This window comes from Belonocnema kinseyi, chromosome 6 (genome assembly GCF_010883055.1).
Source record: "Belonocnema kinseyi isolate 2016_QV_RU_SX_M_011 chromosome 6, B_treatae_v1, whole genome shotgun sequence".
In the NCBI taxonomy this organism is placed as follows: domain Eukaryota; kingdom Metazoa; phylum Arthropoda; class Insecta; order Hymenoptera; family Cynipidae; genus Belonocnema; species Belonocnema kinseyi.
The window spans coordinates 39,611,392-39,629,258 of record NC_046662.1 but is presented as its reverse complement, the minus strand read 5'-3'; the positions used below and the strand labels follow the sequence as shown (position 1 = coordinate 39,629,258).

Here is a 17,867-nt window from a genome sequence, read left to right as displayed (position 1 = left end):
CGAAAAGATTTCATTTGACTTTTCAACATAAAAATATGAAGTTTAAATGAAATGTAAATTTTCTAAATGTTGATTTTGCAACAAAACATTTGCATATTTATCCAAGAAAGATGCAATATTTATACTAAAAAAGATGAACTCTTAAATCAAAAAGGCAAATTTTCAGAAAAATTTGAACTTTTAACCCCAAAAAGACGAATTTATAACAAAAGGGTTTACATTGAAACTAAAAAGGTCTTTTTAACAACATCGTTAAATTTTCTGATAATCGTCGAAGAGGAACTAAGAATTTAAAATTTTGCCGCGATCAAGACAAACTCGATTTTCATCTTATCGATTATCAGAAATAAAATATAAATTGTGGATAATTCGACATCCGATCTGGATATCACACCATTATTTATTAATTTTTTAATCAGGCGTTAAACACGGATTAAAATTTCGTTAATTAATATTATTGATATTATAATATTTGGGTCCTTTTGCACGTTTGACAAAAGCGCGTGCGCAGGAGCGAACCTGCGCGAATCACAGCAGAAACATTTTGACGTTTAAATTTATCCGTTGTGTTGTGTCCGTTGTAGTAGTGTTTTCGGCGTGTCTTAACGTGATCGCGTATTTTGCTCTCTATTCTTTGGTGTATTCATTACATTATTTTCGTTCATAAAAGTGTCAGAAAATCTTCTAGCGAACAAGTGTGTTTTAATCGGTATTTGGGATAAATAAATTTATCACGAATTGTCTGCACGTGAAAGAAAAGTCAGTGGAAATGGTATTTTGACTTCAATGAAGGAGGACCTAGAGAGCAAATTTCAACGAATTTTCTCCAAAAAGAATGGATTCAAGTCACTGGCGAGATTCAAGCAATATAGTCGTATCTGACTCGGAAGATGAAATTCCAGGTTCACGAGATGCGAGTGACATAGAGGATGTTTCAAGGTTGGAGCGTGGTTCGATTTCTATACCAAGGATTTCAAGGCCGGCACAGTAAGTCGTCCTTTTTTATTAAATTACATTTTTTGAAAACATTTTTTGTCAGAAAAAATTGTAGGACGCGTTTGAAGACATTTTTTGGATTACACGAGAGACTATCTCATTTTTAAGGTTTCCAGGGTGTGACCGAAGATGTCCTTTTTTTTTATTGTTGTCCTGATTTTCTGAATTTGTCTGTTATGTCATGATTTTTCATGTCCGAAATCGAAAATTTGAGATTTTTATTGCCTTGAGATAAATTAATTTTCAAGCAAAAATTGAACAGTTGCATTTTCAGTAAAAAAAATTTCAAGATAATAGTTACATTTGCGACAAAGGAAATTCACGAAAAAGTTTTTTTAATCCAAATAGTAGAATTTTCAACCCAAAAGGTGAATTTTCTACCAAAACATATTATTTTCCATTCCAAGAAATGATTTTTTAATCACAAAGATGTATTTTTAACTAATAGGATTATTTTTCGGCCAAAGATGAATTTTTAAAACAAAAAAACGTTGCATTTTTAGGCAAACTAGAAACCTTTTGGAAATTAAAATAAAATGTGTAGATAATTTGTCTGTAAACAAAATAGTTTTCTTTGAATAAGGTAAATTTGCAACCAATAAGATTAATTTTCTGCAAAAGAAGATGAATTTTTAACTATAATGAGAAATTTGTAACAAAGAAGACAAATTTTAACCGTAAAGTTTAATTTGCTATAAAAAATATGAGTTTTAAACAAAATACACGAAAAAACTGACATCTTGAATCAAAAATCGAATAATTATATTTTCAGTTTTTAAAAAATTGATTTTTGACCAGAAAAAATTTTTTTCATTTTAGAAAGAAAGGAAAATATTGAATTATTTAAAAACATTAGAAGTTCTGAAAAGTATTTAAAGTAAATAATATACTGTAAGTATTGTAATCAATTATTTAAATAAAAATGTTGACCTCGACAAAGTTATTTGAATAATTTTTTAATTTAGGGAATAAACATATAATTTTATTATTTTGTGCAAATTTCATCGATTTTTTTAGAACCAAAAATTCAATCTTGTATTAAAAATTCAACTTTCTTGGCTGAGTATTTTTTTTTTTTTTTTTAATTCATTTGCTGCAGACATTTCATCTTTTTTGGCTAAAAATACAACGAATTGTTTAAAAAATAATTTTTTGTATCGACGACTTTCAACTTTTAAAAAAAAATTCGTCTTTGGGTGAATTCAGCTGTTTGTTTAAACATCAAATATTAATTTTTTCGTTGAAAATTCGTTAGTTGACAGTGGAATTGACTTATTTAAAATTCATTTTTTTTTGTTATGATTCATCATTTTAATGCAATACCCTTTTTTCTGTTGACAATTTAATTAATTTGTTAAAAAATTTATAAATTTTAGTGAAAATTCGTCTTGTTGGTGGAAAATTAATCTTTATGTCTTAAAATTCCTATTTTGGTTCAAAATGTTGTTACTGTGCATTATTTTCTTATTTAAACATTAATTTTTTTAACTGAAAGTTTCACTTTTATTTTTTGTTGAAATATTATGTTTTATAGTTGAAAATTTACGGATTTTGTTAAAAGTTCGTCTTGTCTAGTAAAAAATTAATCTTTATGGCTGAAAATTCACCTTTTTGGTACTAAATTTATTTGTTCAAAAGTTTAAAAATTATGGTTTTAGTTAAAAATGAATTAATTTTGTTAAAAAAGTAACTATTTTGTTGAAAATTCGTGTGTTTTCGTAAAAATTATTCTTTTTTTCTTAGAAAATTTATCTTTTTGTGTAAACATTACTTGCTTTGTTTGAAAATTAAACCAAAAAGAAAAATTTCGAACGGTCAGAGAAAATGAATTTAGTTTGGACTTGGTATAGGGAATTTTCTGAAAGAGTTATAATTCTGAGTTTGGAACAGGCAATTTCATAAATAATTTGAATTGCTTTTTCGAACAGGTAAACATTTTTTACATAGAATGGAAAGTTTTGGAAAATACTTTCAATTCTGATTTACAAAAACGGATTTACTATATCTTTGAATTGCATTAGAAAATTTTGTATATAAATATTCTGACTTGGAGCAGGGATTTTGAAAAAGAATTTGATTTTTCTCATTATTGGCGGTGAATAAATAAACAAAATATTTTTTTAAATCCCTTGAAGATTCGTAAATTTGATTTTGGAACGGGGAATTTCATAAAGATTTATAATTTTCTCGTAGAACTGGTAATTTTTTACGAGGGAGGTATACAAACAATCATTGTTCTAAGTCAGAATTTGTTTATATTTTTTCTTGATGAATTTGATTCTTATGATTATATTAAAAAGTAGTTGCTGGTATCGAATCTTAATAGAAATAACGAATGTTTAACCCTCAAAGTGCATACATGGTAAAAATCACGGTAACGTGCATCGTGGGTGTTCAACACCCCAGCGTATTTAATCATTTATTGGTTAACCCCTATTGTATATTTTGTCACAATAAAATTATCCGATATAGTTGAAAGTATCTTTTATAAGGTAGAGTAGATTTTATAACCATTTATTTATTTTAAGTTTGTTAAAAAAATTACTGAAAAAAAGTGAAAAGTGGGTTTTTTACTTAAATATTCATAACTCACGCAATGTTTATTATTTTAACCTAAAAATTTATGGCTATACTTTTGAAATGGTGTACTATCATAAAAAAAAGATCGCAACGAATTATATTTCATTTAACACATCCACAGTCTGCTCTCGTATGACGCGCTGCCATAAGTTATAAGCCATAAAAAAAGTAAAAAAGTATGAAATAAACGAAAAAAAAGTATTTCACTTCATATAATATACTTACGTTAGAAAGTAAACAAAAATTAATAAAGTTTCAACAACAAAATTTACTCCAAAATTACTTTTTCACTCATTAAGACTAAGTGCACACTGGGTGTTCGTCACCCCACGATTTTTTTACCTTCAACTTCAGCTCCTGCTGCTATTATGACGCAGAATGGTAAACGACTTTACTTACAGTTAGTGTCTCCAAATAAAGCTAGATGGCGTCACTTACTCAATTTTTTCGTATTAAGTATGGTTTATAAGAGTTTGAAAATTGCTTGGGGTATCGGATACCCACCATGCACTTTACGGGTCAAATTGCTTGATTTACGAATATTTTTTTTTTGCTAAATTAAAAAATCTTTTCAGTGGACCAAACACAAGTAAGACAATTATTAATGCTACTGATAGCGAAGAGGAGGATGAAGATGAAGAGGAAGATGATAATCGAAACAATGGTTCCCTTAACAGAGACAAGGAGGCAAATGAATCGGTCGATAGCGGATGGATGAATTTAATCGACAAGAATGAAGGCAGTAATCAAGATATGGAGCAGGGTACACACATTTTTAAATTTAATATGATAATTCCACTTGAAATTCATAATCCTGGACATCAATTAATCAATTCTTCAAGTTAAAATTTAATTTATTCAAACTAGAAAACAAAATGGCGCGCGATTTTTTGTTTTTTAACGCAATTTTTAAATTTAAAGATATAATTACTATGGATACCGAATTTTTCATAATTTATGAAAATTAATATCTTAATTTAAGAATTAATATTTAATACTTCTGTACATTATATACGCAATAAAACGAACTTTTATTTTTATAGGCCTGAATATTGTAAATATTATTTAAAATCGATTTTTTAAAGGGAATTTTAAACAAAAAAAATTAACATAAGTTATAATAGCGAAATTTTAAAATTATAAATTTTTCATGCCTATAATTCTTTTTTAAATAAACAACCGATTTCTAGTGAAAAATGTTAAAATAACCTAAAATTGTTCCAAAATTCATCTTCTTGGAAATTCAATGATTTTTTATTTAAATATTTTTTTATTTCCGTTATAAAACGCTAAAAAAATGTATAAAAATTATTTTTGTTTCAAATAACTGTTGAACATACTTTATTGATTATCAATTTTTGAGGTATTAATATCATTATAAATAAGGCAAACCATTTGATTAAACATTCATTAATAATTTATTAATTATTTTCTGCAAACTTTAAATTTCGTCAAGCTTAAATTTCAGGAATAGAAATATTTATGCGAATTTAACAATTCATTTATTTTATAATTCGGAAATTTATTTTTCTTGCTAATTTATGATTTTGTTATTCATTTTTTCGTTATTTTATATTAATATTCAAACTCTTAAATGTGATATTTTTTTAATCAATTAGACTTTATATCGAAGCTAAAATATAAAAAAATTTGTATGTCACGCTTAAAGAAAGACCATTAACCAATTTTTTTGTTATCTTTGACAACACTCAAATTAATCGAAAATTATTTTTTGAAGTGCTATAATAAATCCATGTTGAAATTAAATTCTGAGAAGTAATAACAAGAAAATAAGTATTATCACCTTGTTTTTAAATTTATGTAAATTTAATTTTCATAAGATTCTTACGAAAATTTAGAAGATTTTTAAATATTTCAGGCTTGTCAAAAAATAATCTAGAAGATTTTAAAGAATTTTTTTCATAGTATAGGATTTTACGAAATATTAGAAAAAATTCAAATCCTTTTAAAAGATATTTAGAACTTTTAGAAGTTGGAAAGGAATCAAAAAATATTTGTCGCATTTGCGAAAATGTTTCCGAGTTTTCAAATATTTGTAATCTATTTGAAACGTCTTAAATTCCTGAAAATATATTTAACTGATACGAATTTTTCTCAAAATTTACAAATATCATTTCAAATTTTTTATAAACACCTTAAAATCTTCTACATTTTCCCAGCAATTAAAAAAATTTGTTTATTCACTTGGAAACTTTAGAAATTCTTTTAAATTCTACTAAATATTTCTTGAATTTACCCAATTTTAGTTCGTTTTTATTTTGCAATCTTTCCAAATTGAAAAATTTTGCTTTAAAACCTAAAAGTTCATTTTTAAAAATAAAAAATTATTTAAAATTTGCACACGAATATATGAATTTTTTTTTTAATCTTGTCAGACCTTTTAAACCTTCTAATTTCTAAAAATTATTCCAAATTTTCCTGCATTTTTTATATATTCTGCAAAATTAAAAAAAAAATGCTTTAAAATCTTTCCGATTCTTCTTTGAATATTTTTAAAAACTTCTCAAATCTTTTTAAATAATCTCTTCAAATTAATTTTTCAAAATAAAATTTATTTTGTATGTTTCTTAGGAACCTGAAAAAATGTATTTCATTTTCGTGAAACTTTCAAAATTCTTAAAAAATCTTTACAAGTTTTAATTATTCTTGAATCATTTCAAAACTTTTGAAGATCTCTTAATCTTACTCAAATTTTTTCTAAAATTATGTAATATGGCAAAATTTTGTTTTAAAACCTTTTACACTTTTGAAGGATTTTAGGATATAATTCGAAATTTGAGATTTTCTTAGGAAAATTATGATTTTAAATGAAAACTTTTTTACCAAAATACAAAATTTCCAAGGAAAAGCACTAACAGAATACATGTATTATATTTACCTTAATTTATTAGACAATTTAAAAGTTTTAATTTAACCGCGCAAGTGTATTATAAATCACAAATATTTCTCAATTCGCATAAAGTTTTATATATTTTTTCTGATTAAAAGGGATTATTTATTGGATTTGATTTTAAGAATAAAAAATTTAAGATCAAAAACAACTTCAATTAATGAATATATTTTTTTAAACTTGCTAGATTAACATATAACATTTTTATTGAATATTTCAGATGATTCAGAATCGGATGAGCCTGAGATTGTTGACAAAAAGGCCAACGTTCGTGACAAGAATCAAAGGAAAAAGCAGGGTACACACATTTTAAATTTTCTATTATTTGATTCTAGTAACTAATTCTTTAAGTTAGACGCAAATTCACTTACCTGCTTTATTTTTAATTTTAAAAACTCTTAAAATCCCTCAAATTAACTGAATCATTTCAATGTTTAATCAGGTGAATTCAAATTTATTTATATATTTTAATTATAGTGTGCACATTCATAAAAAATCTGAGTATTTTATTTAAAATAATTTTTGTTTACGAAGATTAATAATTTTAGTTTAAAATTCAATTGTTCGATTAATAATTATTTTTTCTGTTGAAGATTCAACAATTTTGTAAAAAATTCGTCTTTTTGGTTTGAAAATTTAACTATTTCGTCGAAAATACAATTTTGTTGTCGAAAAATCGACTGTTTTACGCTAAATCTTAAACGTAATTATTTTCCAATGAAAATTTAACTATATCATTTTTGACTAAAAATTGATCTTTTTAGAATAAAAATTCCACTATTTGGTTGAAAATTCGTCTTTTTGGTATGAAAAATCAACTATATGTGACAAAATTCTATTTTTTGTTGTTCAAATTTCGACTGTTTTGTCAAAAATTTTCTTTCATAAATTAAACTTTAGTATGTTTCAATAAAAATGTAACTAATTGGTTCTTGAGAATTCGTCTTTTTGGTAGAAAATCAATTTTCTTTGAAAAAATGAAACTTATTGTCAAATCTATTTTGTTGAAAGTTCGTTTTTGTATGTTAAATTCAATATATGTATATATATTTATTTTTAATTAAAATGTTTTTTTGGAAGGTTCATAATTTTAGTATAAAATTAGTATTTTTTTGTTTTGAAAATTTAACTATTTGTTTAAAAAGGGACTTTTTTGTTGAAATTTCATATTTTTTGGTGAAATAATTTAGCTGTTTTGTAGAAAATTCGGTTTTTTTATTATTGAAAAATAATTTTTTTTAAATAAAAATTTAATTTTTCCATTTTTGCTTAAAATTTTTTGTTTAGTTCATAATTTTAATTATTTGGTAGAATATCTATTTAGTTGGTTTTTTAGTTAGAACTAATTTTTTGAACTTGATAAAATACACTATTTGATTGAAAATGAACTATTTTGTTGAAACTTCATATTTTCATAGTTTTTTTATAATAAAAATTAATTTTTTTAAATGAAAATTTAACTAATCCATTTTTGGTTAAAAATGGATTTATTTAGTTAAGAATTTAATTATTTGTTTGAAAATTTAACTATTTGGTTTCAACTGTATGTGCTTTTTTTAAAATTTACTTTTTTGTGTTACAAATTAATTTTTTAATTTAAAATTTAAAAATTTAATTGGAAATTCATATTTTTGTATTGAAAATTAAACTGTTTTATAGAAGATTTATTTATTTATCGAAAATTAATTTTTCTAAATTGAAAGTTCCACTATTTGGTTAAAAATATATGTATTTTGTTAAAAATGTCTTTTTGGTTACAACTGCTTGTTTAAACTTAATATTTCACTATTTAATTGAAAGTTAACTTTTTTGTTGAAAATTCATATTTTGGGGTTGAAGAATTTCACTGTTTTCTAGAAGATTCATTTCTTATAAATAAACATTAAATTTTTTAAAATGAAAATTTAATAATTCCATTTTTGGTTAGAAAAAATTTATTTAGTCTGGTTCTTTTGTTTTGTATTAGAAATTAATTTTTAATTTTAAATTTAACAATTTATTTAAAAATGAACTATTGTGTTGAATGTTCATATTTTTGTATTGAAAATTCAACTGTCTGTAAAAGTTTTCTTTATTTATCGAAAATTAATTTTCCTGAATGTAAATTTAACTATTAAATTTTTGGTTAAACATTTATTTGTTCAGTGTAGAAATTCAACGATTTGGTTGACAATGTACGTAGTTTATTAGTCTTCTTTTTTAGTGAAAAATGAATTTTCTTGTTTGAAAATTCAACTATTTCGTTTAAATTGTATGTGTTTTGTTAAAAACTTCTTTTTTGTTTTACAAATTAATTTTTAATTTAGCAATTTATTTAAAAATGAACTATTGTGTTGAATGTTCATATTTTTGTTTTGAAAATTAAACTGTTGTGTAAAAGATTTGTTTATTTATCGAAAATTAATTTCCCTAAATGTAAATCTAACTATTAAATTTTTGTTTAAAAATTTATTTGTTCAGTTTAGAAATTCAACGATTTGGTTGAAAATGTACGTAGTTTATTAGTCTTCTTTACTGTTTCGTTAAAAAATGTATGTATTTTATCTAAAATTCCCTTTTGGGTTAAAAACTAATTTTGTAACTTAAAATTTCCCTGTTTGATTGGAAATTTACTTTTTTCGTAAAACTTTACATTTTCGGGTTGCAAATTCAACTGTTTTGTATAGAAAATTAGTCTTTTTGTGTTGAAAACTCAACATGGGTAGAAAATTAATTTTTTTTGTAAAAGATAGCTATTTTTTATATTACAAAATTTTTAAAAATGATTTTTAGTTGAATTGAATGAATTTTCAATTCCATTTTTAATTAAAAATTAATTCTTTTACTTAAAAAATTCAACTATTTGGTTAGAAACGTATTTATTTTGTTGAGAATTCGTACTTTATAGTAGAAAATTAATCTTCTTTTGTGAAAATTCAACTATTTGGTTTTTTGTAAAACTTTTTTGTAAAACTTGATATTTTCGGGTTGAAATTTTGACTGTTTTGCATATAAAATTGGCCTTTTTCTGTTCAAAATTCAGCAGTGGTAGAAAAAATTTAAAAATTATTTGTAATTAAATTGAATGAATTTTCAATTCAATGCTTGTTTAAAAATTAATTTTTGTAGATAAAAAGTTCAACTATTTGGTTAGAAACCTATGTATTTTGTTGAAATTTGTCTTTTTGCATAAAAAAAATCTTTTTGATTAAAATTCATCTATTTGGTTTAAAATTGATGTATTTGATTGAGAATTCGTTTTTTATAGTGGAAAATTAATCTTCTTTTTTGAAAATTCAACTATTTGGTTAAAAATCTACGTATTTTGTAAAAAAATTCCTTTCCAGGCTAAAAAAACTAAATTTTGTAACTTAAAATTTCCCTGTTTGATTGAAAATTAACTTTTTTCGTAAAATTTTATATTTTTGGGTCGGAAATTCGACTTTTTGTGTTGGAAATTCAACAGGGGTAGCAAATTAAATTGTTTTTTAGAAGGTACCTATTTTTTTACTACAAAATGTTTAAAAATTATTTTTAATTGAATTGGACGAATCTTTAATTCCATTTTTAGTTAAAAATTAATTTTTTTTTTTAGTTTAAAAATTCAACTATTTGGTTAGAAACGTATGTATTTTGTTCAAAATCGTATTTTTGGTTAAAAAAATAATCTTTTTGATTTAAAATGCAACTAATTGGTTTAAAATTTATGTATTTTACTTTAGAATTCGGCTTTTATAGTAGAAAATTAATCTTCTTTTTGAAAATTCAACTATTTGGTTAAAAATTCCTTTTTGGGATAAAAAAAACTTAGTTTCTAACTTAAAATTTCCCAATTTGATTGAAAATTAACTTTTTTGGTAAATCCTTTTTATTTTCGGGTTGAAAATTGAATTGAATGAATTTTTAATTCAATATTTATTTAAAAATTAATTTTTTTACTTCCAAAATTCAACCATTTGGTTAGAAACGTATGTATTTTGTTAAAATTCATATTTTTTTGATAAACAAAAAATAATCTTTTTGATTGAAAATGAAACTTTTTGGTTTAAAATTGATGTATTTTGTTGAGAATTTGTTTTTTATAGTGGAAAATTAATCTTTTTTTAAAAATTCAAATATTTTGTTAAAAATTGATTTATTTTTTGAAAAATTGATGTAAAACTTATATTTTTGGGTTGCAAATTTGACTGTTTTGTATAGAAAATTAGTCTTTTTGTGTTCAAAACTCAACAGTAGTAGAAAATTCAATTGTTTTGTAGAAGGTACCTATTTTTTGTATTACAACAAATTTTTAAATGATTTTAGTTGAATGAATTTTCAATTCCATATTTATTTAAAAATTAATTTTTTTAGTTTAAAAATTCAACTATTTGGTTAGAAATCTATGTATTTTGTTGAAATTCGTATTTTATTTAACTAATATTCTTGTTTGAAAATTCTACATTTTGGATGACATCTTTATTGATTGCAAAAATTTTTCTGTGCTAGGAATTCAAGTTTTTTGTTGCTGAAAATTCATCTTTTTTCGTTTTATTTAACTGTTTTTTATTTAATATGAAAATCTTTCCTTGTTTAAAATATTAACTATTTCATTTTTTTCGTGAATTCATCTGTTTTTTTTTGGTTTTTTTTTTTGAAAATTCGCAACTACTGGTTTGAAAGTTAAAATATTTGATTAATTCACAAGAAACAGTAATATCATCCCAAATTGTCTTCCATTATTTCTGGATGACCCCCAATAAAATCACTTTATACCTGATATAAAAATTTAAAACTAAAATATATTGTAGAGGATCCAGAATCTGACGAGTCCGACATTGTTGACAAAATGTCCCAAATAGGTGGCAAGGATCAAAAGAAAATTCAAGGTACCCATTTTTTATTTGATAAATTTATATTTTCTTATTTGTATCTACTTATTAATTCATCAAGTAGGATTTTAATTCACTAACCTACTTTATTTTTCTTTTTAATAAAAATCTCAAGAATACTAAAATTAAGGTTGAAATTTCACTCAGATATTTTTAATCTCTAATTTTAATGTCTATAATAATCATTAAATATTTTAGAAGATTCCGACTCGGAAGAGTCTATTGTTCGGCCAAAAAGGAAGGTAAAGAAACCAATTTTATCGAAATCTTCTACTGCGGATGAGGAGTCTGAAAGCAGCGAGGAAATTTCGGAAGATTCTTATAATTCTGAGAGTGCTAATTATTCCGACGAGGATTACAATGCTACAGGTAAAATATTTGATATTAAATTACCTTTATTTGTTTTTAAAAATGCACACTATCATTTCAGAGATCACAGTCATTCCTTTAATCCCGTGTGCTTCGCTCTTTGTTTATTTATTGATAAGCTCCCCTTTTTATTTTAAAATATACGATATTTGAAAATATAATATTTGAATTAGTAGGAGTGAGATTTTAATATTGTTTTAAATTAAATAATTATTTATTTTAATGATACAATTAAAAATTAAACTTATTGTTGCAGCAATGATAATGAAAAATGTTTAAATAACCATAAAATTGTTCGAAAATTTACCTATAAAATATTTTAGTTTTATAGGCTCAAATATTGTAAATATTCTTAAAAATCGAATTATTTTTTTTTTACTAAAAAATGAAATTTTAGACAAAAAATAACAATATAAGTTATAACAACAAATTTTAAGATTATACATTTTTCAAGCGTATAATATTTTTTGTTTTAAACAACCGATTTTTGGTAAAAAAATGTTCAAATAACCTAAAATTGTTCCAAAATGTTTCTTCTTGAAAATCTAATGATTTTTTATTAAATTTTTTCGATTTCCGTTATAAAACGCTAAAAAAATGTATGCAAATTATGAATTTAATAACTGAATTACTTAAATGATAATAATAATAATAATAATAATAATAAAATAATATCACGATTTAATTATTTAGTAATTATTAACAAATTATTTCACATTATTTGAAAATATAAAATTCCTTATAAAAAGTTTTTTTTTATTTTCTCCTTGTAAAAATAAATGCTTCATTTTTCCCATTTTGCGTGAAAAAGAACCTATTTCCCATTTTTTTCTTCTTCTACGTTGTGATTCCTTGGATTGAAAATTCATGTTTTTTTAGGAAAGAATGTTTTTTTTGCTGAAAACTAATCCTGTTCAATAGCAAAGTGTATTATTATATTTTTGGTTCAGAATGCATTTCTTTCGTTAGAAAATTGATTTATTCTTTTGAAAATTCAACTATTTATCTTAAAAATCTTATTTTTTAGTCGAAAATCCAACTGTTTTTAATATTTTTTGTTTAAAAGTTAATTTTTTAAATTTGAAAAATCGACTTTTTACTTTTGGATCCAAATTAATCTCTTTTGGGTTCGAATGTAATTATTTTGTTGAAATTTCAACTACTTGGTCGAAAGTTGAACTACTTTGTAAAAAATTAATTTTTTTAGAATTCTTTTAGTTGAGAATTTAACTATTTTCTTTAAAATTAATTTTTCCAACTGAAAATCTAACTATTCAATTTTTTTGTTGAAAATGCATATTTTTAAGATGGAAATTCAACTATTTGGTTGAAAATTTATATATTTAGTTGAAAATTAAACAATTTTGTTAAAAAATCATCTTTTTTAATCGAAAGTTCTACTGTTTTGATATTTTTTGTTTTAAAGCTAATGTTTTTTTTATTGAAAAATCTACTTATAGATTTTTGGATCAAAACTCATCTCTTTTAATTACAAATTTAATTATTTTTTTAAATTTTAACTACTTGGTTGAAAGTTGAACTACTTTGTAAAAAATGCATTTTTTTAGAATTCTTTTAGTAGAGAGTTTTAATATTTTCTTTCAAATTAATTTTTTCAACTGAAAATCTAACTATTCAATTTTTTTGTTGAAAATGCATATTTTTAAGATGGAAATTCAACTATTTGGTTGAAAATTTATATATTTAGTTGAAAATTAAACAATTTTGTTAAAAAATCATCTTTTTTAATCGAAAGTTCTACTGTTTTGATATTGTTGGTTTTAAAGCCTATGTTTTTTTTATTAAAAAATATAGTTATAGATTTTTTGATCAAAATTCACCTCTTTTAATTCAAAATTTAATTATTTTGTTGAAATTTGAACTACTTGGTTTAAAGTTAAACTACTTTACAAAAAAATCATTTTTTTAGAATTCTTTTAGTAGAGAATTTTAATATTTTCTTTCAAATTAATTTTTTTTGAAAATCCATATTTTTAAGATGAAAATTCAACTTTTTGGTTGAAAATTTATATATTTAGTTGAAAATTAAACAATTTTGTTAAAAAATCATCTTTTTTATTCGAAAGTTCTAGTGTTTTGATATTTTTTCTTTGAAAGCTAATGTTAAAAAAATTTTTTTTTTAATTTAATTTAATTTAAATAATAATTTAATTTATAAATATAAATAAATATAAATAATTAAATAAAAAAAAAGTTTTCAAAAATCGACTTATAGATTTTTGGATCAAAATTAATTTATTTTAGTTTTAAAATTTAATTATTTTGTTGAAATTTCAACTACTTGGTCGAAAATTGAACTACTTTGTAAAAAATTCATTTTTTTAGAATTCTTCTTTTAGTAGAGAATTTAATTATTTTCTTTCAAAATAATTTTTTTAACTGAAAATCTAACAATTCAATTTTTTGGTAGAAAATTCAGATTTTTAAGATGAAAATTAAACTATTTGGTTGAAAATTTATATATTTAGTTGAAAATTAAACAATTTTGTTAAAAAATCATCTTTTTTAGTCGAAAGTTCTACTGTTTTTATATTTTTTGTGTGAAAGCTAATATTTAAAAAAATTGTTAATTTAATAATCTACTTATAGATTTTTTGATAAAAATTAATTTCTTTTAGTTTAAAATTTTGGTTGAAAATTTATATATTTTGTTGAAAATGAAACTATTTTGTTAAAAAATCATCTTTTAGTTCAAAATTTAATTGTTTGGTTAAAATTTCAACTACTTAGTCAAAAATGAACCACATTGTCAAAAAATGCTTTTTTTATTGGAGAATTCTTCTCTTGGTAGAAAATTTAACTATTTTCTTTCAAATTAATTTTTTCAACGGAAAATTCATCAATTTTGTTTTTGAAAATTCATATTTGAAGATGAAAATTCAACTATTTGGTTTAAAATTGATGTATTTTGTTGAAAATTAATCTTTTTGCTTGAACATGTAACTATTCTAGTAGAAAGTTCAACAATTCGATTGGAAAGTATACTGGTTGATTGAAAATTAACTGTTTTGTAGGAAATTCTTTTTTGGCTTGAGAATTTATTTCTTTTGGTAGAAATTTCGTTGTTTTTTTTACTTCAAAATGCAACGTTTTGGTTGAAAATTGATATTTTTAATTCAAAAATAATTTTTCCAGTTGGAAATTCCACTATTTTGTAGATATTTCTTTTTAGTTTTATTCAACTGTTTTTTAGTTCAAAATAAAATCTTTTTTGGTTAAAAAGTCTACTTCTGAGTTTAACGTAAAACTGCATAAAAAATAATCTTGTTGTTGAAGATTTATCATTTTAGTTAAAAATTTATGTTAAAAGTCTAACTGTTTTGTTGAAAAATCATCTTTTTTGCTTGAAAGTTCTTTAATTTGCTATAGTATAGTAGAACATTAATTTTCTTTCTGGAAAATCTATTTTTTTCATAGAAAATGATTTTTTTTGTTGATGTTAACGCTTAATTTTTTCATCTGGAAATTGAACTATGATATTATTGGTTAAAAATGTATCCTTCACAAGTTGAAAAATCAACTATTCGGTTACAAATTTTTTATTTTATAGAAAATTAATCTTTTTTTAAGAGAAAATTAATTTTCCTGCTGAAAATTAGACTTTTAGTTCGAAAATTAAACTATTTTCGTAGAAAATAGAACTATTTATTTAAAAATTAACTTTTTTAATAGTTCCTATTTTTGGTTGAAGAGTAAAACTGTATATAATTCAATTTTTTTATTACAAATTTTTTTGTTAAAAATTCATATTTTCGAATTCAAAATTAATCTTCTTTTTATAGAAAAGTTTTATTTTTAGCTTGAGATACTTAAAATTAACTTTTTTGTTGAAAATTTATATTTTTGGTTGAAAATTCAACTATTTGGTAAATTTATTTGAATAAAAAATGAACTATTACGTAGAAAATAAACTTTTTGTTGAAAAATCGTATGTCATGGTTAAAAATTAAACGGTGGATAATTAGAATTTTTTTCTTGAAAATTGTATTTTTCTTGGTTTGTTAAGGTTGCATTTTTTATCTAGAAATTAAATGATTCTATTTCTGGTTAGAAATTTATTCTTTGCAATTTGAAAATTTAACTATTTGGTTAAAAATGTATGTATTTTGTAGAAAATTCATCTTTTTTAGTAAAGAATGAATTTTTTTGGCGAAGCTTAATCTTTCAGGTTGTAAGTTCAATTGCGTTTAAAAATGAACTTTTTTGAAAATACCTATTCTCGGTTTAAAAATTAATCAGTTTGATTGTAAAGTCGTCCTTTCGGCTTGAAATTTTAACAGTTTCCTATCAAATTAATTATTTAAAAATATTTTTGTTGTTAAAAATTCATATTTTCGGGTTCAAAATTCAAATGTTTTGTAGAAAAGTTGTATTTTTTGCTTGAAAGTTCAACAACTTGATGGAAAATTAAACGATCTGTTTAAAAATTTGTATTTTTTGGTTGAAAACTCAAGTATTTGGTCAAACTATTTTAATGGAAATTTAACTATTTGTTAGAAAATGAACTGTTTGTTGAAAAATTTATATGTTTTCTAGTTGAAAATTCAAACGTTTTTTTGAGATAATTCGTATTTTTTTGCTTAAAAGTTCAACAGTTTTGTTGCAAAATCATCTTTTTCGCAGAACATTGGTCTTCTTGGTGAAAAATTCATATTTTTTTCTTGAAAATTCTTCTTTTTTTTTTATTGAACGCTTAATTTTTTCATCTGGAAATTGAATTATTTTATTTTTGATTAGAAATTTATCCTTCACAAGTCGAAAATGCAACTATTTGTTTAAAAATTAACTTTTTTAAAAATTCCTTTTTTCGGTTTCAAAATTTAAATCTTTTGAAGAAGATTTTTATTTTTGGGTTGAAAGTTCAACAATTTAGTTTTTTTTTTTTAATTTCTTGACTTTTATTTCTTTTGGGTTTGAAAATTTAGCTTTGTAGGCAGAAAATTAATTCGGTTAAAAATGTAACGATTTTGTAAAAAAATGTACTATATTTCGACATCTATATCTTCGCAATCCCCCTTTTTTCTTTTAAAAAAATCGCCCTTTTGCCTCCCTTTTGAGAGCATTCTGGGACGTGAAATCTGAAATTTTCTAGCCCAATTTTTCAGGTAACACTATTGATTCGGCAGTTTCGGAAGATTTGCCGATAAGGAAAAAGAAAGGCAAACCGTCGAAATTTGTTATTGAAGATGACCCATCTGACGAAGAGAGTATGCCACCCAGTAGACCTGGCCCAAAATCTTCTAAACGAAGTCCAGAGGCAGACTACAGTCCGAAATTGGAAGAAACAGAGCAGCACATCACACTCGATGATTCTGTTGAAATAACCGGTATTACTGAAAATGTTCCACAATCTACTTTTGTCGACTTGGAAGACTCCATTGAGGACCAAAGTAGTAGTGAGAATTTACCGCGTGAGTATGACAGTGAATTTTTCTTTACCGGGAATTTAAAAAAAACTGTAGAAGAAAAATCTATTCAAGTTCGATTTCAGCAGTTTTTAAATAATTAGTTGAATTTCTATATTTTTTAATTATGCTATTATTTAGCTTACAATGCGCAATTCAAAAATTTTGTACTTTAAAAATTTTTCAGTTAATATTTTTATTTCTAAGCTTAAATTTTTAATTTAAAGAATTCTTAATAAAAAATAAAAGCCTTTGATGTTGAGAATTTTGGATAAAAAACATTTTTATTTAATAAATACATTTTTTTAATTTATCTGTACTTTAAGTAATAAAAAGTGAACAAAGAGGATTTGACAAAACGATTTTAAACCAGTTAAAAATAAAGGAATTTTCAGATTTTAATGTTAAAACTTAAACGGTTTCAATTTGAAAGTCTTAGTCATTAAATAAATGTGAACGTGTGACTGTAAGTTTATAAATTATTTTCAACTTGAAAGTGAAATTTGTAAATTTTGATTTATAATTTATAAATGAACCTTTACCAGAAAAAATTCGAGGAATTTTAAGAGATTTAAAAAAGTTGAAAATTATCTTCCAAGTTTTAGAAAGTCTTCTTAAGATCTTGTAGAATCATTTTTCGAACATTTTTATTTTTATCTTTGAAAAACTTTTTAAATATTCTCTTAAAATAATTTTTCAAAATGAAAAATGATTTTTAATTTTCCTATGAATCTT

At 22.8% G+C, this 17,867-nt stretch overlaps 1 protein-coding gene across 1 annotated transcript in view; it reads left to right on the top strand.

Annotated features, from left to right (window-relative positions):
- Nucleotides 1–561: 561 nt before the first annotated feature.
- Nucleotides 562–17,867, top strand: part of LOC117174589 (transcription termination factor 2) — a 52,631-nt gene continuing 35,325 nt past the window's right edge. Inside the window, exons 1-6 of the mRNA XM_033363820.1 lie at nucleotides 562–987; nucleotides 4,152–4,339; nucleotides 6,708–6,785; nucleotides 11,257–11,334; nucleotides 11,536–11,706; nucleotides 16,833–17,138. Of these exons, the coding sequence (XP_033219711.1) occupies nucleotides 836–987; nucleotides 4,152–4,339; nucleotides 6,708–6,785; nucleotides 11,257–11,334; nucleotides 11,536–11,706; nucleotides 16,833–17,138 (973 nt within the window). The 5' untranslated portion in view covers nucleotides 562–835. The remainder of the gene's footprint in view (nucleotides 988–4,151; nucleotides 4,340–6,707; nucleotides 6,786–11,256; nucleotides 11,335–11,535; nucleotides 11,707–16,832; nucleotides 17,139–17,867) is intronic.